The 27,739-nt window shown below is 35.2% G+C and overlaps 2 protein-coding genes across 2 annotated transcripts in view; one reads left to right on the top strand and one right to left on the bottom strand.

Annotated features, from left to right (window-relative positions):
- Nucleotides 1-630: 630 nt before the first annotated feature.
- LOC127839705 (uncharacterized) lies at nt 631-21,094 on the bottom strand. Its single transcript, XM_052368089.1, has 3 exons — nt 20,784-21,094; nt 3,543-3,609; nt 631-2,066 (listed from the first exon to the last, which is right to left on the bottom strand). The coding sequence occupies exon 3, from the start codon at nt 2,014-2,016 to the stop codon at nt 631-633; it is 1,386 nt and encodes a 461-aa protein (XP_052224049.1). The 5' UTR covers nt 2,017-2,066; nt 3,543-3,609; nt 20,784-21,094.
- LOC127838111 (cell adhesion molecule 1-like) overlaps nt 19,173-27,739 on the top strand; it is a 33,746-nt gene continuing 25,179 nt past the window's right edge. The window contains exons 1-4 of the mRNA XM_052365681.1: nt 19,173-19,252; nt 22,833-23,165; nt 23,526-23,849; nt 24,337-24,615. Coding sequence (XP_052221641.1) covers nt 22,853-23,165; nt 23,526-23,849; nt 24,337-24,615 — 916 coding nt within the window. The 5' untranslated portion in view covers nt 19,173-19,252; nt 22,833-22,852. The remainder of the gene's footprint in view (nt 19,253-22,832; nt 23,166-23,525; nt 23,850-24,336; nt 24,616-27,739) is intronic.

The raw sequence follows: 27,739 nt of genomic DNA, 5'->3' as shown, positions 1-27,739 counted from the left end.
ATTTCCTCTACACTTATGGGACAATTCAGTTCATCGAACATCACCTGTAGTTCTCCGTTTAAATATCTTTCATTGAAGTATAAAATATCTTCGTCTGGTTGAAAAACACAGATTGGGGATCATTTACTGATTTAAAATATTCAAAAAAGTGTTGAGTACTTATGGGACACTTATCTTGCACAACCGTTCCTTTCAATAGTTTCCAGTACGTTTTTGCATTTTCAAGTTTTGACTTTTCTAATTTTTGAGTTTCATTTTCATCAAAGACAATTTTTTTCTTTCTAACTGTATTCCTTGCCTGTACCATATCCTGCCTTGTTTCTATATTCGGGTGATTCATATATATATTAAGACATTTATAATATTTTGATTTAGAATCGTTACAATCTTTATCAAAGTATAATATGTTTTCAATATTTTTAAATTGTTTAGTTTTATTTATGTTTAATTGTTTTCTAAAAAAAAGGAATACAAACACTTTTTACAATATCACAAAATGATTGGAGATTACAATCCAAATCACAACTACTATTAGATAATTCAATAGTTTCTGTAAGTTCATCAAATTTCCTAGAAATGTTTTCATCTGAGAGAGCATAAAAATATGCATCTTCCTTATTGGAATCCCATTTATATTACAGGTCCCAGCGAGTAGTCACGTTTTACCTCATCTGACGGGTTTCCTAGTCTATTTTTAGATTTGCGTTTCGTAATCATCGCATTTCCACGTGGTGCCGGTTTATATTTGTTTGTTGACGTGTTCTTGTGTAACTGTTTGTTATCATTGTTAATTTTGTTTTGTGTTGACATAACCACTTCACTAAAGGACTGATTACGTCCTTCTGTAGCCGATGAATCTGGGCATTGATCAGCACACAGTTTGTTTTCGATTTTATGTTGCTTTTCTTCATAGGCAGCTGTTTTGTGTGGTTTGTTTACCTCCATGGGGGCGTGGCCTCTGTCACTTTCTTTGCAGCTGTGTTCACTATTTTCGGCTACTTCGAACGCTTCTTCATTTTCAGAGTGACTTCTCCGATCAGCTGTTGGGATTGTACTGTCGACAACTGTGTCATTCGAATAAACACTGTAGTGTTTTCGGTCTTGCCTATTTCTTGTATCAGTAGTGTTATTTCTTAAGTCAGTCGTGGTATTACCCAGTCGGTCCATGTTCAGTGTTTCATACCAGTCTGGAAATTTATCCTTAACCATTTTCCCCTCAACATATAGTCTTGCTGGGTACCGGATCTGCATTTTAAGGCGTCTGCTTCTCGCGTCACGTGCTTCGTGGCTATTGTGCAGCTCTGATCGTGCTCTGGCTATTTCTCTGGGGTATTGCCTGCCGATGCCAAACGTTGTTCCTTTCAGTTTATAGGTCTTTTCCATTATGATTTCTGTGTCGACATAATCCCTGAACCGTATACCCATCGGCCGCTTACTTTCATTGGTTCGTGGGCCCTTTCCTATTCGATGTGCTCGCTCTATATACATCTCACTAGTGTCAATATCTAGTTCATTCTCAATAAAGGCTCGAACTAAGTTTTTTGCATCCCTATGTATATTCTCTGTAAGGCCATATATAACTATATTGTCTCTCATACTCTTTGCTTGAGCGTCAATAGATTTGTATGATAGCGCTTTTGACTGTAAGGCCTGTGTTTTGCATAGATTTTCCATTTTCTGTAGCCTATAGTCTAAGTCCAGGTAACATTGTTTGAAATTTTTCATATCGTTGTTGCATGTGGTTTGCTGGGTTTCGATAGTTCCTACTTTGTCATACGTTTTGTTTATTTGTTCAAAAATGTTTACAAGTTTTTTATCTGTGTTCATACTCACAAAGGCATCTGTTGAACCGCTGCTTTGTTTTTTCCTCTTTCTGTTGACAGTTTCAAAACCACCAGGCCCGCCATCTTGCCTTTGTTCAAACCGGTTTGTTATGGAAACACTATATTCAAAAGTTAATTTCTCTTCACTCCCTGCAAAACACTCATCTTCCGTCACGACACTTAAGCCATCCATATACTTGTACCATGAAAACAACGCTGTCTGTAAACCGTACGTACCTCATCCTACAAATACAGATCAAACATATCAAAGTTTAAATAACGAGCGCTCAATGTTTCTGTTACTAGTACCAACTAAATTGCTACGAAAATAAGATTGTGTGTATTCAAGTATTATAATATATTTACGCTGAGTACATGTCCATTTCAGAGTATAAAACTGATGTAAAACACAATAGTGAGTGGATGCGAGTATCTTTTAAGAAATCCTGTATATACTGTTAATAATTTCTTTAAACAACTATCCATCAGGACAATATAATCAATTAGAACAATGTTTACCAGACCAAAATAAAATGGAACATGAAACATCGAAAGAAACCTGGGAAAACTATGTGTGTGTGTATATATATATATATAAAAATATATATATATATATATATATATATATATATATATATATATATATATATATATATATACAATATAGTAACTTTCAATGATGAGTAAATGTCAAACAAATAATTACTGTATAACAAAACATTAACTAGTTATATTTGTCCTTGTTTAGAACCGGTGCAACGTGAAAATTCTCAAAACACGCACCTTACACGTGCAGGTAACCGTACGCGCCTCATAATGTAGCGTTATAATATGCGAAATATTTTCATGAGCTACAAACGCACAAACTGATTACAGTAACATAATGTATTCTTCCGCCGACTCTGAAAGCGGCGGATACGTAGCATTGGCATACATTGTTTATCAATATATGCCAATTAACACACAATCATATGAAGACTGAAATAATAAATGCACATTTTAATGTGTGTATATACACGTAAAAATGCACATAAACAACAGGAAATAAACAACAATAATAATGCTTTTATCACAAGCGACTTGTAGACGGTTTTTCTATGGCGAAAAAGTAAAACTGCACACAGTTAAACAATGGCGAATGTTTTTGAAAAAAAAACAGTATCGTTTGCGACGAAATTGGTTACTGGTGTCTTCGGTCTTCTACTCTACAAACAGCGCCGCCCCAGGACTACGAGGAACGGACATCCACAGGGGTCGCGAGATGCCTGGACAATTAAGAACAGGTATATACGTGTGCCGACAAAAAAATTGCAGTAATAGATTTAATTATTGTACAACTTCTTACCTGGTGTATTCAGACCTTACATGTTTAACATTAAAACTAATATGATCATATATTTAAAAATAGCTTTAAGATCTTTATATCATTAGGACAACTCACGAAAAGTAGAAATGGGGAAAGCGATTATGAGAATAAGAATTTTCGCTAACTGTTGCAAACAGTTTTGATTGTTCTTAAATGCAAAATCAAACTTGGTTACAAACCTGTTCTAGAATACCGCAGAACAATTTTATAATTGAATAATCAACAAAGGTATAAGGTTGGTTTTTGCAAAAGCTTTATCATTTTATTGGGTTTATATTTAATTATTCAATACTCCTAGAATGCAAAAGTGGTGCGATGAATATGGACACTTAATCCCTTGCTAGACAGCTTACCTTTCTTGGTGGGAAACGTCCCCTGGCCCCCATGGAGCAGCATCTTCTTGTTACGCGCACGCGCATTCTGGAACCAATGAGAGAAAGCGGTCACAAGGACTACATGTACGCGCATTTCGGAACCATATCTGAAATAAGAGAGCGCGGTCACAAGGACTACATGTACGCGCATTTCGGAACCATATCTGAAATAAGAGAGCGCGGTCACAAGGACTACATGTACGCGCATTTCGGAACCATATCTGAAATAAGAGATCGCGGTCACAAGGATTACATGTACGCGCATTTCGGAACCATATCTGAAATAAGAGAGCGCGGTCACAAGGACTACATGTACGCGCATTTCGGAACCATATCTGAAATAAGAGAGCGCGGTCGCAAGGACTACATGTACGCGCATTTCGGAACCATATCTGAAATAAGAGAGCGCGGTCACAAGGACTACATGTACGCGCATTTCGGAACCATATCTGAAATAAGAGAGCGCGGTCACAAGGACTACATGTACGCGCATTTCGGAACCATATCTGAAATAAGAGAGCGCTGTCACAAGGACTACATGTACGCGCATTTCGGAACCATATCTGAAATAAGAGAGCGCGGTCACTAGGACTAAATGTACGCGCATTTCGGAACCATATCTGAAATAAGAGAGCGCGGTCACAAGGACTACATGTACGCGCATTTCGGAACCATATCTGAAATAAGAGAGCGCGGTCACAAGGACTACATGTACGCGCATTTCGAAACCATATCTGAAATAAGAGAGCGCGGTCACAAGGACTACATGTACGCGCATTTCGGAACCATATCTGAAATAAGAGAGCGCGGTCACTAGGACTACATGTACGCGCATTTCGGAACCATATCTGAAATAAGAGAGCGCGGTCACAAGGACTACATGTACGTGCATTTCGGAACCATATCTGAAATAAGAGAGCGCGGTCACAAGGACTACATGTACGCGCATTTAGGAACCATATCTGAAATAAGAGAGCGCGGTAACAAGGACTACATGTACGCTCATTTCGGAACCATATCTGAAATAAGAGAGCGCGGTCACAAGGACTACATGTACGCGCATTTCGGAACCATATCTGAAATAAGAGAGCGCGGTCACAAGGACTACATGTACGCGCATTTCGGAACCATATCTGAAATAAGAGAGCGCGGTCACAAGGACTACATGTACGCGCATTTCGGAACCATATCTGAAATAAGAGAGCGCGGTCACAAGGATTACTCACACGCGCATTGTTAACTAAACAGTTCTTAGACTTAAGTCTTAAAATAAAGAATATTTTTTTAATTTAAATAGAATTGCTTTATTTAAAACATTAATCATAGTTAAGATCACATGTCGTGCACAAAATTATTTCATACCCACACATGGCAACCTTCACTTTTTGCTCAAAAACGATTTTAGAACGTTTCGTGTCATTCATTCAATAGACTATAATTGAAACTCAACTTGTTGCGAGGTATTAACTATTTTTGCAGTTATGTGCACTTGTGTCACATAAATAACGCATGCTAACACATTTTTGAGGTCAAATTAATTTGAATTACAATATATAACCTCCTACATTTATATCACATGTATTTGACGCGGTTAGATAGACGGAGAAGTTTCAAAAAAAAATATTGCAAGTGACTTTATAGCACTATTTACATCAAATACATATGCTTCAAATATTTACACTGATCTGTGCTACATTAACAACTGTATAAACACTGGCCGATCTGGTTGGAAAGCTTTTGAAAACAATGCATATGATGTTTGGGTTAGTATTTTATAACGTTATAAGTCAACAGCATGTCGTTTGATTACATTTTTATTACTCATCGGTAAACAGTGTAATATGATATAATTTAATATATAAGTTTCGTGTTTTTGCAATGGTCTATAAGTACGTTAGGGTTTGAAAGTTTCAGTTATCAAAGAAACCAAAGAAGGTAGTTTCGACCGTGACATAAGTGTTTGCCTACAATTACAATGACACAGACATAACCCGTGCAGAAATTTCCTGAGATATCTTGGGATTATCCAAGGAATTCTCATGAAATATCCAGGGGAAATCTCAGGAATCCAGGGGCGGGAATTGGGACGATGTTTCTTGGTTATGAAAATCTAAAAATTCTTACAATTCCAGGGAAACGACAAGAAATCCTGGATTCCTGAGATTTCAAAAAAACAGGGGAGGTGAATGCGACGCCCTAGTCCTGGAATCCCAGGAATTTCTGAGGTCCTGGAATCCCAGGATTTCTTGAGATAGCCTGGAATCCCAGGATTCCTGGTATCTCAGGATTGTTTAGCTATCCTTGAATCTCAGGAAATCCTGCGAACCTCTGGCGACCTAAAATTTGAGGAAAGAAAAAAATATCACATTAAATGGGCCATTTAAAAAAGAAACAATTGTGGAATACAATCACATCCGTTTGACATCGTATAAATTGGCAAAACAAAATATGTGTACTATATACAAAGTCATGTCTTTGGAAAGAATGCTCCCTAACCAAAGATTGTACCGCCAAATGTTGCCTGAACATTTTCAGTATGATAACAAAACAGTTTTAGTCGGTGTGTTCCAGTACAATTCTAGATATGTTTTAGAACAGTTCCTCAAATAAGTCTGGAACAAACGTCCTTGAATACAAATTCCCATGCAGACTGCCAGTATCCAAGTACTGAGCCTAGTATAATACATTACAAATTAACAACTGGTGTTAATTTGTTATGTATTATACTATGCTCAGTACTGTTGAAACTTGAACACTGAATGTATTCAATTATCCAAGTTTCACAGTCTTATTAAAAAAACAAACAATAACATTAAGATAAAAAAAGACATAAAATACAATTCACAAAAATAAGTAACTGTTCTTTTTTGTACAAGAAGTAACCAGAATAAAACACCAGCCACAGACTGCCATGCTTAGCGCATAGGCTAGTTATCAAATTGTTTGTCCAAGTCTTCAACACACTCCCATTTTCCTTTCTGGCGCATATTTGAGAATATTGAACATCATGCACTGCCTCCGGGTCCTTTCTGTTATGAGGTATACTGCTCACATGTACTCTACAGAATAAAAACAAAAAACGTCGGAGACGGGTGATGCTCCCCAAAGGTGTTTTGTCATAACATTGTACTATATATTCAGATAAAAGGAAACGTCTAGAGGCGCATAACTTTGGACAAAATAATACGATGGATGGTTTAGAAACTTAAAATTTTCAAAGGGCCATAACTCTGTGAAAAATCATCTGACTAGAACCCGCTGGTAATGTGCACATGTCCTCTTGGTAGTGAAGCTTCCCATAGAGTTTCATTGAATTCCGGTCATTAGTTGCTGAGAAATAGCCCGGACAAGAATTGCACTATATGAACAGTTAATGGAAAATTTCAAAGGGCCGTAACTCTGTAAAAAAATATCATCCGACCAGAACCGGTTGATAATATGCACATCTCCTCTTGGTAGTGAAGCTTCCCATAAAGTTTAATTGAATTCCGGTCATTAATTGCTGAGAAATAGCCCGGACAAAAATTGTGCGCGGACTGACGGACACACGCACGGACAGACGAAGCGGCGACTATATGCTCCCCCCAAAATTTTAAGGGGGAGCATAAAAATACAAAGGCCTATTGTAAAGAGTTATTTACAATCAATTCTAATATGTGAATATATAATCAATATACATTGGGATCTGACAACAGGAAATGGACTGAAAGTCTGATTTTGTTAGACTAACCCTGCATGGTGATTGGTCTGATATTGTTATGTAAGACAACTATCTGGGGGTAAATTAAACAGACAAAAGTACTATTCAAATTAATATTAGATATATAAAATAAGATACTTCCCATAAGTGATTATTATAAATAATAACGAGCACATACTGAAATAATACTCATTTAATGTACAGTTAGTGCAAGCCCAGTGCCTTGAAGACAGAATACACTCCTGTCTGTTTGAAGCTTTTTCCAGCATTCGGTCGTGGATGCCCACTCAGTTGAATTTTGCCATATTATAATGGGAGACATTTATCACCCTGAAATCAAAACGTTACATAAAAAACTTATTTCATAAGCATCTGCATTAACGAAAAATAACAAGATTTATTCTGCAAGCGAATTATTTCAGTTAGAAACTTATGATATTTGGCATGGCAATTATTTTATAAGATAATGAAGACTTTGTACAAATTTAAAGCTTGTTTCTTTATTGTACATAATGATATATCTTTTGGAGACTGTCGCACTGTGTACCACATGTTAATTAATAATTTCCAGTAAAGTGTTACATCACAGACTCCTGATACGAAGTCCGCAGGGTAAGAACTCCTTAAAGATAATTATCCCCCGCCAGAGGCGGAGGGATATTGTTTTGGCGTTGTCCGTCCGTCCGGCTGTCCGTCTGTCCGTCCGTCCGGCACTTTTGTGTCCGGAGCCATATCTTGGAAGTGCTTTGGCGGATTTCATTGAAACTTGGTATGAGTATGTATATGCATAAGAGGATGGTGCACGCCAAATGGCATTGTACACCATCTGTTAAAAACAGAGTTATGGCCCTTTGTATCTTGAAAAAATGCTTTTTACTATAGGCACTTTTGTGTCCGGAGCCATATCTTGGAAGTGCTTTGGCGGATTTCATTGAAACTTGGTATGAGTATATATATGCATAAGAAGATGATGCACGCCAAATGGCATTGTATACCATCTGTTAAAAACAGAGTTATGGCCCTTTGTATCATGAAAAAAATGCTTTTTACTATAGGCACTTTTGTGTCCGGAGCCATATCTTGGAAGTGCTTTGGCGGATTTCATTGAAACTTGGTATGAGTATATATCTCCCGCCAGAGGCAGAGGGATATTGTTTTGGCGTTGTCCGGCTGTCCGTCCGGACGTCACTTTTGTGTCCGGAGCGATATCTTGGAAGTGCTTTGGCGTATTTCATTGAAACTTCGTATGAGTATACATATGCATAAGAGGATGATTCACGCCAAATGGCATTGTACACCATCTGTTAAAACCAGAGTTATGGCCCTTTGTATCTTGAAAACATGCTTTTTACTATAGCCACTTTTGTGTTCGGAGCCATATCTTGGAAGTGTTTCCTCTGTCTTAGTTTTGAGTTATTGTCCTCCGTCCGTCCATCTGTTAGTATGTTCATCCGTCCGATTTGCACGCATCCTCAAACAAAGCATATGTTGCGGGGGATATCAATTCTACGAATTTGCTTGTTCCATTTTATTTATAGCTCAGCAATATATATAGACACGTTTTAAATTATTCTAATCACATCAGTTTAAGAATTACTAAACTACCAACTTTTCGCACGGATTGTTTATCTTAATTTAAATTCCAAATAGCACAAGCAAAACTTACAAACATACACCACGAACATATATGACTCATCATTGCAATAGAAATTTGCGATCAACAACATCTTTCATCCTATACTTTACATTATTCATAAAAAATGTTTACCTGTCGACCTAGAACTGCAGTTTATAGATTTATAGTTTTAAGCATTGTGAACAGAAAGAAACATCTACTATTATACATGTAGGTTAGTCAATATGTTCAGAACTTGATATTAATGACCAATAGTACATGTATGATCCCACAATGGTGACGGTTCCAAATAAGCAGGTTAATGGTAACCATTAATAGTGATCAAGTAATTAACACATGTATCTAACAGCATGATCATAGGAACTGGCCCTGATAACGAGGGGTAAAAAATTCGAGTTCCGGATTGGCTGTACAATTTTCCCATCCTGCAACATTTGGTGTCCAATGTGGGACCGTGCCACAAGCAATTCTTAACAAAATCTGTTCGTAGTTTGAATGGATCAGGTTAACAATGATCCCTGTGACTAGAATTCTCGAACAAATTCTAGCTTGGTAGAGGAGAATGTCAGTGAACGAACTTAGTGATTGTCACTCAGGTCAGTATTTTTAGTAAAATGATTTTCGGACCCGCCGAATCTAATTTTTGACGAACAAAAAAAAATTGAATTTCGATTTTTTCGGATGCAAAAAGGTGGCCTTTAAACACGAAACTGGTGCCGGGTTTAAGAAAAAGTTCAACTGTGCTAGAATTTACCAAAAGCAAAGTCTGCTAACTCCATTCTATGGTGATGGTGACGTCACTATGGTATTGTCAATAAGACCGGTGTGTACACAATGCTGCTAACTCAATAATTATGCAACCGTCAAATGAATCCAGAATAGAATCGATTTGTAAGTAAATATTTTATGATTTCTTTACGATTTTATAAAATTGACAGCATTAAAATGACTAAAAATTATTATGAAAGCAATAAGAAAAGAACGATTTTAATTCAACAGGTGCCCGAAATGCGAAACCCATTTACGCCTATCAACTTTAAATCTAAAATATTTTAAGCACAAATACGGTCATGTGTTGTTTAATGCAGTTGTAGTGAAGAATTTGTGCATATTATACGTGTTTTTTTCGTTATTTTCAATGGGTACGAAATGAGTACGAAATTTCGGTTTTTGTTCCGGACTGGTTCGTACCAAAAGTTCAAAATCACAAAATCAATAGTTTTTAAAACGATTTCAAACCATGAATGTCCAAATAAAATAAATTAATTATTTAAAATAGTTTATTTTTTATTTTTTCAGGTTAAAAATGTGCAGTTGTATCAAGATTGAAATGCCCTGGTCCAACATGTAAGGCACTTGGCATCCGCTGTGAACATCAAAAACTTGACTCTTTGAACAATGAGTTAGTGATGGAAATAAACTAATTTTGCAAGAAAGAAAAGCAGAAGTGTTAGTATGGCTTATCAGAGAGGATACACAGACTGTAGAGAGAAAGTTCATTCTTAATCTTTTCGACCTGCCAGAGTTCATTACCTCAGGACGCGAGTATTTCTTTCTCCAAATTATGAACATAATGACATATTGTTCAATCTCTAGAAGAAAGTGTTCTTCTAAACAACACATGTATTGCAAGTAACATAACTGTTGTTTAATACATTTAAGAGCAAAAGGGTTTTATTATGTTGTTTGTATTTGTCTGCGGTATTGATTTTAATGGACAATAAACTATTAAATGTTTCTTTTAAACCTCAATACCTTATTTGTTGTTTGTTGAGATGAAGTATGTTTAATGCAAAAAATGGATTCCTTGTGAAAAAATATACATATAGATGGCCAGTTTCAACCAAATGAGACAATAAAAACAAAACAAAAAATCAAATAAAAGCAAAAAAAGTTATTTTGTTCCACGCACTAAGTCCGCAAAACGCACAGGTACTATGATTAAAATGCTCTGCAACAAAAATCACCAACAAGTTAATTTTGGGCAAGTGAACAAATTGCATAACATTTGAACCATTTAAGATATTAAGATATTTTTAAAATTCAAACTGATTCAAAAATTGCAAATCAAGACCTACAGTCTGATTATGATCATTTAGCAAATCAACATGTTTGGAAAAAAATCACTGCGGTTGCTAAGTAAAAAGAACTTCATACCATAACATTTTTAAAATGAGTGCATATTTGGTCACCCATCTTTTTTTCCCTCTTCCTACTCGACACTTTTAGAAAAAAATCCGAAAATCATTTTATTAAACAATTTTGGCCTAAAGGGGAGATGTTTTGTGGGGCCCTGATTAGCTCAATCAGAAGAGCAAGGGGTCCTAGGTTTAAATCCCGTACTGGCTGCACAATTTTCTCATCCTGTGTCATCTTAACATAAAATAATATAGTATATTTACAATGCACACTACTAATCATGTGTATAATTTTTACTGTAAAGCATTTAAAGCAATATATTGAACAAGCACAGAAGTTTCATTTCTAAAGTAATTGATAATGCTTGGTAAGGACTAAACCACATTAAATAAAGTTGACAAGCAATATTTCAGCAATACGCATGCAAATTTGTAAATGTGATCATTATATTTAATTATTTATATACAATGATACAGTTAAGCATATCAAAAATAATTATTAATGTATCATATTAGTTTTTTTGCAAAAGATTATGCTTTTCCAACATGAAGACTTACGATATATTCCTATAGTCAGCTATTATTTTTGATTACACATTTAACATTAACATACACGATATGAAACTTTCAATGTGTTAACAAGCTTTTCCTCACCATTTCGGCCTTTGTTTACATTTTAGCGGATTGATGTTATCTGCGTAAATGGGTGTGAAAATAGTTCTCATAAGTGTTATTAAATATGTCAATAAATTAACAATATATGCAGTTTTTAAATGTAATTGCTTTAAAATATTATGCCTGATGTCCTAGATATTTGCATGAAAGAGCGTACAATTACTTTGATGTGTTTTGCCAAGATTCCTGGCAATGGGTCCGTTGCAGAGATGTATGTTGAGGCACGAACGACAACTCTACTAGGAGAATGTCAGCAGACCAGTGTTTAGAATTCGCAGTACGATTCCGTCGCTTTTAAATTTTCCACTAATTTAATGGTTAATGCGCCAATTATGTATGCTCCCGAATGGCCCACTGATATTATTTAGATTACGCCAATTCATATTTCTATGCGGAAATCCCGCAAAGGCACTGCCCAGAATGAACACTGGTAGATAAAGTTCGTTGTAAATCAATCAGATATCAATCGACTATTTATTATTATTTCACCAATAACTTTTAGATTTTATAAATAGTTTTACTAAATAAAATAATTGTGACGCATAATTGATTCACATGGAGGTATGTCCGGCAAAATTGCCACCGATCGTGTTATTGCAATTCTTCAACACAATTTCGGTATTTATCGGACATGATTTGCTGTCAAATATCAAAGACCTATAAAAATACACAGATTCGAAACATCGCGCTTTATCGTTGTATCTCGCGACGGGGCCACGTTGTCAAGAAACCGAAGATGGCGACACGTCAGTAGCAATGGCTACGATTATGAAGCAAAGTTATGCTAAATTGCTACGGCGCTATAGAAAGGCGGCTATAACTTGGTCTATAATGATCCGATTTTTATAAAATAAAGTTTCATACAAACATTAGTAATTATGCTTTCTTTGACGCTCAAGAGAACATATCAAACTTTAATCCGTAGAAACTGTATAGTCTCTTAAACACTCCAAACAAAACGCTCAAGGTATGTATACTCTTTTTGACAATGTTTCAGGAAAATCAACTTCGGTGAATCAAGAAAAGGCCTATGTTTTAAACCAACAGTTCCAATCCGTTTTCACACCTATGTCCCCCCTTACCCTTTCTTAATCATGTCTCTCTTTTTTCAGAAATCTTAATGAAATTTCATCTCCATCTTTCAGAAAATTTCCAACAATGCCAAAGATCACAGTCAGTGTCAATGGGGTGCAGAAGTTGCTATCCAAACTTTAACCAGACAAGGCAGCAGGTCCAGACAACATCAAACCTCTTGTTCTAAAAGAATTAAGTTTACAAATGTCTCCAATAATAACACTCCTTTTTCAGAAATCTTTGGACTCCGGAATTCTCAAGAAAGTATGGACATCTGCACATGCAACACCGCTGTACAAGAAAGGGAACAAAGAAGACCCAGCAAATTACAGACCTATCTCTCTCACATGTATTATATGTAAATCCTTAGAACATATTGTTTCCTCTAATCTTACAGCTCATTTCAATAAATATAACATACTTTATGACTTACAGCCTGATTTCAGATAAAAGCGTTCCTGCGAAGCACAACTTCTACAACTCATTGAAGACCTGGCACGAAATATGACATCTGGACAACACACTGATCTACTATTGCTTGATTTATTTCAGCAAAACATTCGAGAAAGTGAACCTTCAACTGCTTTTCAAATTACAGGAACATGGTGTGGATATAGCTACTCTCTCATGGATCAAATCATTCCTTATAGGTCGTACTCAACGTGTTGCTTTAGATGGAGAATTATCATCCGAGGAATCAGTGACATCTAGGATACCACAAGGGTCTGTGCTTGGTCCGTTACTTTTTCTTCTCTATATAAATGACTTACATCAATTTATTGCTTCTCAAGTTCGCTTATTTGCAGATGACACTGCCGTATAGCTAACAATCAACAGTATGCATGACTGCCATACTATACAAGAATATCTATATAAACTAATGAAATGGGAACATATTTGGGACATGGAGTTCAACCCAAGTAAATGCCAAGTTTTAAACATAACCGGAAATAAATCAAAATTCTCTTTTAATTACAGACTTCATGGACAAATATTAGAAACTGTTGACAATGCAAAATACTTAGGTGTGGACATCTCAAAAGACCTTTCCTGGAACACCCATATAAATAGAATTACAAATAACGCTGATAAATCTCTTTGTTTTCTCCGCAGCAACATACAGACAAGAAATATCAACATTCGCCAGCTCGCATACAAGACCATAGTAAGACCACAGGCTGAATATGCTTTTTCCGTATGGAGTCCTCACACATTACAAAATATACACAAAAATGAAACTGTACAGCGTCGAGCAGTCCGCTGGGTCAAGCATAACTATTCCCCATAAGACAGTGTCACCTTCATGCAACAGGAACTTGGTAGGCAGACCCGACAAGACACACGAAATGACACTAAATTAATAATCTTGTTATTCCCCCGGTAGGGTGGCATATAGCAGTTGAACTGTCAGTCCGTCTGTCTGTCTGTCTGTCTGTCTGTCTGTCTGTCTGTCCGTCCGTCCGTCCGTCCGTCCGTCCGTCCGTCTGTCCGTCTGTCCGTCTGTCTGTCTGTCTGTCTGTGCGTCCGAAAACTTTAACATTGGCCATAACTTTTGCAATATTGAAGATAGCAACTTAATATTTGGCATGAATGTGTATCTCATGAAGCTGCACATTTTGAGTGGTGAAAGGTCAATGTCATCCTTCATGGTCAAAAGTAAAAAAATACAATCCAAGAACAGTAATAAGCTTTAATAGGGAGGTAATTTCTAAACCTGCAAAATGATATATTGAAATTTTATTTCAAATCGACGCAATAGGGGACATTGTGTTTCTGACAAACACATCTCTTGTTCAAAATTGTTCAAGGTTTAAGATCTGTGCCCCTACCATCATATATCGAGCGACCCACCAGATTCCTTCGTCACATGCACCCCGTCTCCTACAGACAGATCCATACCACTGCAAATTAGTATAAGTTTTTATTTTTCTCAACTGCTATTGTGATGTGGAACAACCTCCCTGCCTCTACAGTTTTACATCCTGATCTTGAAGGGTTTAAGCTGTCCCTGCTTTCAGCTTCTGCCCCTTGAACTCCGGGAGACATGTTTTTATAAGTTTTTAACTTTCAATAACTTCATCTAATAAAAATATGATAAATCTATCATACTTTTATCTTCTCACGTTTAACACTTTTATCTGGCACTGACTGCGCACCTGTCAATAATGACCGGAAGGGGAGTTAGACAGCATAGATAGATAAATTCTCAATTTTTTTTGTTAAATAGGAATTTATAATGCCTCGAGGGTTAAAGAAATAGCGCTTTAAGAATTTCCAAATGGCGGCGGGAATCACAGGCGCTCGATGGCATGTTTTTTAGTTACCCGTTATTTATTAAAATGCATACACATACTAAATCAATTAAAATCTTCCGACAAAACGTCTTCTTTTAAAAAGTGCGACAAATATCTATATACATAGTCGAACTATCTTCTTTTTAAGAAGATGTTTTGTCGGAAATTTTTTATTGATTTATCATGTGTATGCATTATAATTAACAACGGGTAACTTAAAAAAAAAACATAATTTTTTTTTAATATATATAACAATAATAAAAATAAATATTTAAAAAAATGCCATCGAGCGCATGTGGCTGAATAGTTTATTTGAAAGGTTTTTGCTGACAAAATATTCTTGTATACATTTTTATTTCTAACATATAAAACCTTATAAAATAATATTATTTAAAAACGGATATATATATATATATATATTTCAATTTTTTAATTCTCTCAATTTTATTTAGATCTATTTCATGAGTTATAGGTTATTAAAGTTTTGTTTGTAATACCCATGTTTTTTTTTCTTTTCATAATTAATAAAAGCTCTAAGTTTCCTGGACAAGGATTTCGCGAAAGAAAAAAAATGACGCGCGTGTTAATTGTCGGATCAATAAGCGAACTGTAAAAGATGTTTGTTGTTTGTTTGTTTGTTTCTTCTTTAATCTTGGAAATTAATTAAAAGAAGGCAGTGTTTCACACTAACTATTCTGAGTAAGGAGTCCTTTGGACTCCCTTCTTCTGAAATTTAGGAGTCCGAACAGACTTCAGGTAGTCCAAAAATTATGACACTTTTTATATACAGTATTTTTCGGGTTATATCACATGTTAACCATAAATTGTTAAATCCTCTTTCATGTTTGGTTTCAGATCAAAGTGACTGCTGTTCAATATTTGTTGTCATTTGTTATCTCCTATTGCAAAATTATTAAACCCATGCCAGTAATATTTAAGTTAATTATTGTAGGTTTAAAAAAAAAAAAACTATTTTCTATAATGCATTAATATATATGCTTGCGTGTTGATCCTCGGGTTTGGGGTTAAAAACCGTTATCGAAGTTTTCTGTTTTGTTAGTGTCATAGTTGATGAATCACATCGTAAGGGTGTAACAGCCCATAGCTTTATATGTTTTCCCCATAATATTTCTGAGAACGTATTAACTTAAACAATATTGAGATTCAGAACAATGTCTTACCTGTAATTATTGACCATATTGGGAAAGAGTTGCATTCACACATTTTAATCACTTTTGTCAAAACATCGCAGTCTACACGCAGTCTAAGCGCATTTTCACAACGCCCATCACTAATTCCAGTTGTGTCGGACTTTCTGCTTAATCAGTATACAGCACAATAAGGTTTCAATGATAACTTATCTTAAAGACCGTTACAATGAAAACACAGTGTGTTTGATTTGAAATTAATTAAGATGAAATGTCAATTCAAAATTATTCGCGATACTATTTTGTTATTCTGAACTGTGATACATTTAACCAAAATTAAAATATCTCAATGTTCTTTGCACTACAAATTTTTAAATGAAAAATCGATACACCCACGCTTTCCATATGGATGGCAGGAAAATGAACATGCGCAGGATAATTTCTTCGCAATTTTCATGGGGACAAAGGATCAGCTCGAAATATATGAAGCACTGTTGATTTGAAGCTAGACTTTGTTAAAGTCTTGTTAACATTAACATTGGGGAGTGTGTTTCGGTTTACAAATGTAATTATGCTCATTTGAGAATTCCTCAAAACATTTACACTTGTGTATAATGATTTCAAATTTGTTAAAACGCTTTACGTGTCGAACAAATGTTTCGACAATATTATGCATGAACAGCACAAAGTCCACGATGATTTCACACAGTTGCCATCATTAGTCTATTAAGTAATTGTCCACGATTTTATCGTGAGGGTACATCGTATGGGCGGATAAGTGTGGTAGGTATGACAAAGCCAACAAACTGATACCAAGCCCCTAAAAGAGTCGATTGATTGTGACACGGGGTTATTTATGCACAACTGATTCACAGTCGTTCACATCTTTAGGGCCTTGGGGCCATAAAACGTAAATTGTGTAAACATTTACGGGTATTGTGATGATTTTTATAGTGATTAGAGATTTCAGCGAAAGCTAGATTTTTAAAGCGAAAATATCCGAGAGAAAAAAGGCCCAGATCGGGTTGTTTCAGAGTTCTAGAGTTTCCCCTATTACCACTCGCAAGCACTGCGACAAGGAACCAAAATAAATAATTTCGGATTGATTTGTTTTGTCGATGTGTTTAAGCAGAATGATTAGTGGCATATTTTTCGGATGTACAAAAGTGCAGACATTCTGATCTTGCGAAACGAATGATCAAACGAAATGATTTATTTTATAATTCAAAGATGATTTAAAGGAGTCCGACAGACTCCCATGTGGTTAGTTTTGACCCCTGACATATGATTTGAATGAACTTATAAGAAGAAAAGAGGAAAAATATTTTAAGTTACGCACCAAATATCAAACCCCTGACCCTTTTGGTTTTAAAGAAGAAGATTTTTTAAGTTTATCAATATTTATTATACAAGTCTTAATAAATAATTTGAATCCCGGTCTGTGGCAAGTTTTGACCCCAGGGGGCATTATTTGAACAACTGTAGCACAGGACTACTTAAAGACGTTACATGCCAAATAACAAGCTTCGGGCCCTGCCTTTTCAGAAAAGAATATTTTCAAAGTTTTCACTAAATGCATATAATTAAACAAGTAACCCATAGGGCAGGGCCAATTTGAACTCCAGAGTGATGATTTTAACAATGTTGTTAGAGGACCACTATACGATGTCGAACAAAAAATTAATCCCTACCCTAACGTTTTGAGAGAAAAGTATTTTAAAACTTTTGAATATGCAAGTCTTTATAAATTTCTTCATCCTTGGGCGTGACCAGTTTTTACCCAAGGGACGATATTAGAAATAACTTTGTAGAGGACCACAATAAAATGTTACATGCCAAAAACCAAACCTCTTGGCCTTGCGGTTTCAGAGAAGACATTTTTAAAGTGTTTGCTCCATACATATAGAGCAAGTAACCCTCAGGGAGGGGCCAATGTTTACCCCAGGGGATTATTTCAAAAAACTTTTTAAAACTTCGGACGGACCGAACGATCAAGAAGAATGACTTCTATATAATCCCTCCCTAAATTAATTTCACCTTGAGTCGCATTTTGGAAGGGACAGAAGCAATTTTGAATTCATTTGAAATATCATGAGTAGAATTGTTCTGATAGAGTTTCATGATGATTTGGCAAAACATTTGAATTATTGATTGTTCACAAAGTTTAATAACTTACATAAGGAAAACGTCTTAGCCCACTGGCACTAATATTTTTCAGTAAACCTGAACCGTTTTCAAACCCAGCAGATATACCATTAGAAAATGCGTTCTAAGCAAGTTTCATGAGGATTGTTTAAACGTGTAACTTCTAGAATGGTCAGAAACTTTTCATTTAATTTGACATAGCAACCTAGTTTTTGAACGCAGTTTTGTAATTTACCCAATTGTCATTTAGGCCAATCTTCTTACAAAGTTTTGATGAAAATGAATATAATCTCTAGAGTGTTAACAATGTACCTTTCGACAACGGACAATGCATGACCGATGATTTACAATGGGCAAAATGTCATCACAAAAGCTCACTGTAAGCAAGTTGTGCTCATTTAATCTTATAAGGACTCTTGTTAGTTCCAGTAACATCTGTGTAAGCTATGACAGAGCACTGAGAACAGGGTTTTTAGTCAACGATTTTGTTAATAGGCTGGGGTCCTTTGCATTCCAAGTTGTTTGACTAGAACTGGTAAATGGAATGTTTTTTTCCTTACATACACTATAAAATTGACAAGTTTTTTCACCATAATGATACAATAATAAGTATACAAGTATATTCTTCTGAAAACAAACTTTTTGACCAGACAGGCTTTTCATAGGATAAAAGAAAATACTAATTCAAGTGCATAGTCCCAATGATTGTATTGTTCTAGTTTTGTATATGCTGCCGACATCACTTATGTTTGATTGAACACGTCTCACTATCACTAGACCAGCTGTCTATAATCTTCCTTGTTGAGAAGAACTCTTACAGTTTTCAAGCAGTGGTTGAAGTGTGCGGCCATGACTTGGTATTAAAAACTTCCTTCCGCAGTATGTAGATGGTGAATATGTAGAGGATGAATATTAAATTATTACAAATTTAATGTGACCATAAACAAATGCAACTAAAAGTTTTATAGACATTGCTCGACAATGACTATTTTGAGTAAGATGTCCTTTGTACAGACATTCTGATCTTGCGAAACAAATAAGTAAACGAAGAGATTTATTTATAATTCAATGATGATTTTGAAGGAGTTCAACGGACTTCCTTGACACAAAAACAAGGAGTCCGAGTCTCATTTCTAGGAGTCTCGGACTACCGGACTCCTGTTAGTGTCGCAGACTGGAAGGGATCCTCACTTCAACTATAAGTTGATTGATTTTAATTGTGTCAATCATTTCTGATTTGTTTTTAACTAAAACTTGCACACAACTTGTCTCACCAAGGGATATTTGAACAAGCCAATACTTGTATTTATAAGCTTAAAAAATACTTTTAAATTTTAAGTCCTGGTTTCCTGGAATCCCAGAATATTTTTTCACATTTGTATTACGTTTTCAAAGTCTTGGCATTTCTAGGAAACCAGGAAATATATATTTTAAAACACAGCTAATAACTTTCAAAATCCCTTGAATTTCCCTGGTATCCTTGTATTTGTAATTAAGGTCCTGGTTTCTCAGGAAAATGACATCAACGGTGTCTTGGATTTTTTTGCAGGAAATCCCATGATTGAAACAACTCCAACATTTTAACATGACTTTATCTACAGAACAAACACTGTTAAGGTACCAATCGCGATTTTAGTTTGTGTACATTTTTGCAACGTTTTCTAGTATACATATTGTTTGACAACAATTACATCTATATATGCTTAGAGTATTCTAATATGTTGCTACGCTTCCATTTTTTTCTATGGATATTGCCCTTTGCAGGTAAGACAAGATTATAATGTAATTAATTAGTTGATTCATATTGGCTTTACTATTGAGCTGAAGACAGCCGTATTGGCCTGAGGCCGCAAATATGCATTAAACTTATTAATGACAATTTTATTGATTAACTTTATAATTTTATTCAGCAAGAAAAGCTTGAATTTCACTTTTGAATTAGTACAATTGCAGGTTTGTGCTATTAAATGAAGTATGAAGTTTTGAAAAATAGCAAATGTTTTGTTCTATACAAGTTTTCCCTCCTTATATTCCCATGCAAAATGCTTTGAAAATGTTATGTACACCAACATACATTTCAAGAGATATCTTGTTAATTTAAAACGAAAATTGAATATTGTTGCAAGTGGAAACAAATGTTCCATGCATTTAATTTCAGAAGAATAATTATTATTTAATTAATATGGTAAGGTGAAGGCGATATTACTCATAAAGCATAGGACAATAGCATATAAACTTAGTATAACTATTTGACGAAAGATGCTTTCACGACATTACATGAAGCAGGAACACCATTTGACAGGTCGCGAAATAATGCAACATTTACCTGAATAACAGTCCTGAATAACTCAGGATTCACTACCGTTGTTTGTAATTCAATTGAGAAAGACAATAAGGATTGAACATTTACCTTATATTATGAATTGCATTTGTAATATGTAAATCCTCCAAGATTTCGAATTAGTTTCGCTTTCGGCGTTCTTTGTAGCTTGAAAATTTGGGTCCGTCTAAAACGCGTATATGACTCATAGTCACTAAACGAGCGATTATGAACGAATATTGGCAATCTTGATGCTTTTTCTGCAATGTTTTTATCAACAAATTAGTGAATTTATGAAAAATATTCATAATGCGTTAAACCTGTTAACATAAATAGAGCAATTCACTAGACATTACCATGTTTCCAACTCTAAAGTCATGTTCGCGAATATGAACATTGTGTTTAGGCTACACACGACCAACAATATAACCACGACGACTCCACAATACAAAATGTCACGAGAAAATACTTTAATGTTCACTCGATCATAACAGTATTAATATATCAGGAAGATTTTTATTCATAGAAGGATTTTCATATCATAAAATGCTAGAAAACTATTTTAAAACAGCCGATATCTGTTCATATTCGTCACTTTCAGTCATTTTCGCGAATATGAGTCATATACGCACTTTAGTCGTAAGGGTCCGTCTAAAATGCGTATATGACTTATACTCACGAATATAAACGAAACGAGCGAATATGAACGAATATTGACAATATTGATGCTTTCTACATTGTGCACACACCGGTCTTACTGACAATAACGTTGTGACGTCACCATCTTTTCATAGAATGAAGCTTTCTATGCAATGTTTTTATCAACAAATTTCTGTATAATGAAAAATATACATAATGTGTTAAACCTGTTACATAAATAGAGCAATAAACTAGTCATTATCATGTTTCCAACTCAATAGTCATGTTCGCGAATATGAACATTGGTTTTAGGCTACACACGACCAATAATATAACCACGACGACTCCACAATACAAAATGTCACGAAAAAACACTAATGTGTTCACTCGATCTAAACAATATTAATATATTATGAAGATTTATATTCATAGAAGGATTTCGAAGCCGATATTTGTTCTTATTCGCACCTGTATGTCATATTCGCGAATATGAGTCACATGCGCACTTTAGACGTACCGTTCAAAGTTGTTATTTATGTACATATGCTCAAATATTGAACCTTACTGTTGTGGTTATTCTACACTATTGTTATTGTCGAAAAAGGGAGCTGAATATATTAGGGGCTGAGTGCTTTATGTGAACTGCAATATTATATTTTTAAAGATATTAACGATTGCACCAAAACTAAGCATACAACTTTAAAATAGCATCCAAAATTGTCGAAATTTTAGATTCTCGTATAAGGCAGAGTTTTTCCTGGTTTCTGATTGGCTGAATCTCGTATTGGCCGTATTTTTTCCGTATTTGCCGTGTTTTCCAAATTGGCCGCCTTTTTCTCGTATTTAGGCGAGTTTCGAGCATAATTGGCGAGGCTCAAGTTGTATGGGGCGAACAAATTGAACACATTCTCGTCTAATATTTTTAAGTTGATTAATAAATTTGCTTATTAACGACAGCATATCAGTAAGTACAATACCGAGAGTTATCAAGAAAACAACCGAATCTTACAAGTCATCGATGATAGTCTATCTATTTTTAAAAAGTACTGCATTTAACGTTCATTATCTATCTGGCCTGTGACTTGTCATCATATTTAACATAGACTTATGAATAAACGAGAAATGTAAAGCACTTTAGACAAGCCACATTTACATCACATTTAGCCTATGGATTGCTTCAATTATTGGAAATACAGTCCATCTTTAAGTTCTATTCATACCTGCTAACTGAGCAGGTTAATCAATCACAAACAACGCGCGCATATTTAGTTTTCAATAATGAAGGTCAATTTTTAACATATATTCAAATAAAGTTACATAAACGGTAATTTTGTCATGTGGAATAAATGTTTGAATCTGAATATGAAATCCGGTCATGTCTTTTCTGAGACTCTAAGATTCAAACACGTAACTTCATATATATGTGTTGATCACCTTCACATTAACTATTTTTATAACTGTTGCTAAATTCACACGATCATAAAAAATATTTTTAAAAAGCGGCACGGGTCACATTATCTATGGATACAGCAATTGTTCGCGAGGGGGACCCATTGGTTATGCGATGTCATCTGTCCGAAAGCAGCAATTCTGTTCACTGGTTGACGAGCCAGACAGGGATATATATCGAACGAGTGGCCATGAGCAGAAATATTACAGAATGCAATTTCCATCTCCAAAGTCCTACAATGGACTGTGACTGCCACAATGACCTTGAATACGTCTGCACAATTTTGTCAGTAGAAGCAAACGACGCGGTCGGATCTTGGAAATGTGAAGTAGATCTGAAAGGAGTTACCTACAGCAGCAATAAAATACAGATTGTTCTAGCTCGTATGTATACTTTCATATTGTCCATACTTAAAACAAGACTCGCATTGGACGAACTTTTGGATTCATTCATTTCTATATTACATATTCGTAATATACTTATACTTAAATTTAAATATGTTGTTCATACAAATATTCGATTCGTTGAAAACTAAATACAGTAAATTAATCTGTCCTACCTTAATGCGTGACTTCACATACGTATGCATCATTTGTTAAACAAATATACATAAATTTAAAGATATTAAGTAGAGGATCACTTAATGAACTGATTTGTTTTGACGGACCATTAGTTTTTGACAGAACACTTGTTTTTCGTGATGCCATGCATACTAATGTTTGCAATGGAAATGCTGATTTCAGAGCTTGTTACCCGGGTAACGTTTACACCAGACCTTAGCATACTATCCGTAATAGAAGGCTCATATGTCCAATTTGATGGCAAAACATCGCCGGGAGTCCCCGCCCCGACTGTCCGGTGGTTCAAAGCTGAGAACAAGTCCGGCATTCCTCCTATGGAATTCACGGATGGTTCTCAAATATCCATACACCCTAATATATCTGGAACAATCAGTTCATTGCAAATAATACCAAGGAGGAATGACAGCGGCATTGTCATATATTGCACGGCGATGAATAACTTTACCGAAGTTGAATCACAGAGGAGAGTGAGTCTGGATGTCATGTGTACGTGTCCAATTGTTATCACGAATAATACGCGTAAGGAATGGCCGTCATTTTAAATCGATATAATACATATATTGTGTTGCTGCCTTAAAAAAAGAAACGTAAACATCTACAAACAGAGACTATGCTTTATAACTTTTCGTTTATAAAATCGAAGAAACGGTTACATGAAATATAGTTAACTATACAGCATTGGACATGCTGCAGATTTGTTTCTTAGCTTCATATCCCAATGTCAAGTGGTCATAATTATGTTTAACGTCCCTAGCAGTTAAACGTTCAGTCCCATATTAAGTATAAATATCTCAGTCATTTATTAATGCAACAAGGAATAGAATGTGCCTATATGAAATAAACTTCCTCTTTTACGAAATATGGTTCAATTATGTTTTTATATACGTGTGATTTATATATTAAGACATTAGTATTAAAACATAGTTTAAACGTATATGTATTGCCTACTAACACATTCCTTTGTCATTTGCAGATGGGCCTAAGGTTCAAAACATGAATGACCAAATGGTTCAGGAAGGCAGTCAGTTTAAGTTCGATTGTCCTTTAACCCTTGGCAATCCGTCGAATACATCTGTTATTTGGAAACGCGAGAACTCTAGCGCACAGTGGACCTCTAAGACGTTTACAATACTGTCAGTAAATGTTAGAGACGCTGACGTCTATACGTGTATAGCGTCTAGCGTGCTTCTTCCGACCATAGGAGAGTCACAGACGCGGATTGATGCGGGGAGCTTTTGTCTGGTGGTTGTTCGTAAGTAAATGTTTGTAAAACATGGTATTATGCGGTAATCGTAAGTATTGACATGTATTGAAAGAGCTGGTGTTTAAGCTTAGAGCATTTTATATCAAAATAAAGAGTTTTCGTACTCACAAAACAGCTCAACAACACAACAATCATGTCATGAAACAAAACAAATTGTAATTACAGCCATAATGTATTTGGCAGATAAGTATTTTTGAGACTCCTTACATATAATGAGGCTTTGATATATTTATTTTTCCTTTGCATCGATATCAGCCGCGGATATCGTGGACTTTTGATCAAACAATGACGCATGATCTGAGTTTCTCTCTTGATCGTTTAACCATTCAAATATAAAGTTCAACATGTAATTATGAAAACTAGCGTTTATGTCATTTTCATATGTGCTATGTGTTTTCTTATACAGCGTGCAATGACGTTAAACCATCTTACACTGGAGTGATTGTGGGTATAATTTCCGTCACAACCGTAGTACTTTTGTTGGTGTATTTACTGAACAAGAACGGGCTACTTCATAGACGATCAAGAAGAGGAATGGTGAGCATTCGTTCTTTTTCGTGCTACATCAACTTCAAGACCCGCTTGGTGTATGCATTAGATCAACCGAATGTCGTTGACAATACAACTAAACGCTCCATTGTCCGTTTCATGTTCTTAATGTTACAGTTAGTTTTATATATTTGCAAACATACGGACACATAGATAACGGATTTGCTGGCCGCTTCACTTTTGAAATAGACTGGAGTGTTAATAAGATTTTTACAATCTAGCCACGCTATTTTGTGGTTTAAGAGGATGATTCCTTTAGAAGCTCTTCTATAAAATATTCCCGAATAAGATATATAAATCAACATTTATAAAGATTTGAGAGATGGCGCACGAGATGGAAATTGATGTTGCTATATTTTGCTTTCTCTTTCAGCCACATTGGACCATTTTGAAACCGTAAAACACGTAGCAGTCAGCGTCTTGAGCGCTAGGATTACTGATCTCGAAGTATAAAGCGCTAGGTGAAATGGACTATGAAGGCTTTACTAAGCTATACGACACAGTGGTGTGGCCAACAATAAGCTACGGCGCTGCAAAATGGGGTATACAGGAATTCAAATGTATAAATGCCGTCCATCACAAAGCCTGTCGCTTCTTCCAAGGTGTAGGGATACATACACCAAACGCAGCAGTGACAGAAGACATGGGATGGACCCCACCACACTTTCCGACAGTGGAAATCAGTGCTTGGACAATGGTTTCGCTTAAACAGGATGGACGATAACAGACTTAATAAACAGACTTATAGATAAGTCAACCCTGTATAACTATGCAGACGACAATACCCTTTCCTTCAGTCACAAAAACTTAAATACCTTTAAGGAAACTATTGAATCATAAAGTAAATCCCTGATACACTGGTTATATATTAACCGAATGCAAGCAAACCCCGATAAATTCCAGGCAATATGTGTAGGTAATAAGATAAAATAGGAGTTAAATCATTTACTATAGGTCAAAATGAAATTAAATGTGAACAAAAAGTAATACTCTTAGGAGTGGAACTTGATTACCAGTTAAACTTTGATCCACAGGTTACGAATGTATGCAAAAAGGCAGCCAAACAATTAAATGTTCTCCAAAGACTAAGCAAAATCCTGAATGTAAGCACTAGGTTAATAATCTTTAAATATTTTATCCGGTCAAATTTTAATTTTTGTCCCCTTATATGGCATTTTTGTAGTAACAGAAAAACTAGAAAAGATACAGTTCAGAGCCCTTAGAATTGTTTTTAATGACTATGATTCTAGTTATGATACACTACTAAAAAAGGTTAACAGTACTACTCTTCACTTAAACAGGTTACGCCTCATTGCGTCAGAAACATTTAAATGTATACACAATCTTTCCCCAGAATATCTTCAATCCTTGGTTAAAGTTAAATCCTCTACCTATAATTTCAGATATTCAAACATCCTTGAGACACCACAAGTAAGAACAACACGGTATGGCAAAAATTCCTTTCGTTTTGAGGCTGTACAGGTGTGGAACAGCCTCCCAGAGGATATTCGCACAGTCGACAAATATAAAGACTTTGTACGGCTGATCCGCACCTGGACAGGTTCAAAATGTAAATGCGCCATGTGTGAGTAACCTGCTTCTCACATTTTTTGCTTGCTTGCTTGTTTTTTGCTGTCCTGCTTATATTATTTATTTATCTGTCAGTTAACCCCTTGTTTATTATCCTTGTATATAGTGTATATGAGTTTCTTGTGTGTTTAAAAAAAATATATATATTAACATGTATATATGTGTATATATGTGTTATGTAGATGTTTTTCATGTGATTAAATATGCTTTTTTATACTCCCTTCTTGTGTATTTTTTAAATGTTATAAACATGTATATAAGTGTATACATGTGCTATTTATTTGTTGTACTATATAGTTAGTGTGCATTTGCTTGTATAGGCTTTTAAACATGAATTGTGTGCTATACTTGTTTTAATATCTTAAATTTTAATATAGGTCTGCAATGCTTTGTTTGTACAACATATAAGTGTATAACATATGTTTTAATTATGAGCTATGTAAAAACAGCTCCAATATAGTTTTAAGGTAAAGCACCTCTAATGGGCACATATCCAAATATAATCTAATTAATTTTTTTCTTAATCAGCATCATTTCACTAAACTACATGCAAATTTGTAGGTAGGCTTTCCATGCTTTTTAAAAAAATATACCGATTTTTTCAAAACCACCCCCACGCTCGGCTTTTGTCCAGTTTATTTTTTACCCCTGGGGTATATAAAAGTTCCATAATTCATTCAAATTTCCAAATATGGGCATGCAGTTGGTGTGTACAGATGCTGTAAAGGTGTTTAAAGTTAAACAAGATGAAATAAGTATTCTTTTACAGACATTTATTTTTTACAAATTTTTATCTATGGAAGAGCGCCATGAAATGTAAGTGATTTCAGCCAAGTGAAAATTGGGTCGGTTAAAATCAAAGTGTCATAAAATTCAAAATAGTATCATTTAAGTCATATTTTAAACTTAGTTTTTATAGAAACACTATATACAGCAAAAATACCAAGAAATAGTCAGATTTACCGTTTACTTT

This window comes from Dreissena polymorpha, chromosome 7 (genome assembly GCF_020536995.1).
Source record: "Dreissena polymorpha isolate Duluth1 chromosome 7, UMN_Dpol_1.0, whole genome shotgun sequence".
Classification (NCBI taxonomy): Eukaryota; Metazoa; Mollusca; class Bivalvia; order Myida; family Dreissenidae; genus Dreissena; species Dreissena polymorpha.
Note: the sequence above shows the minus strand (reverse complement) of the source record. Positions and strands in the feature narration are given on the sequence as shown.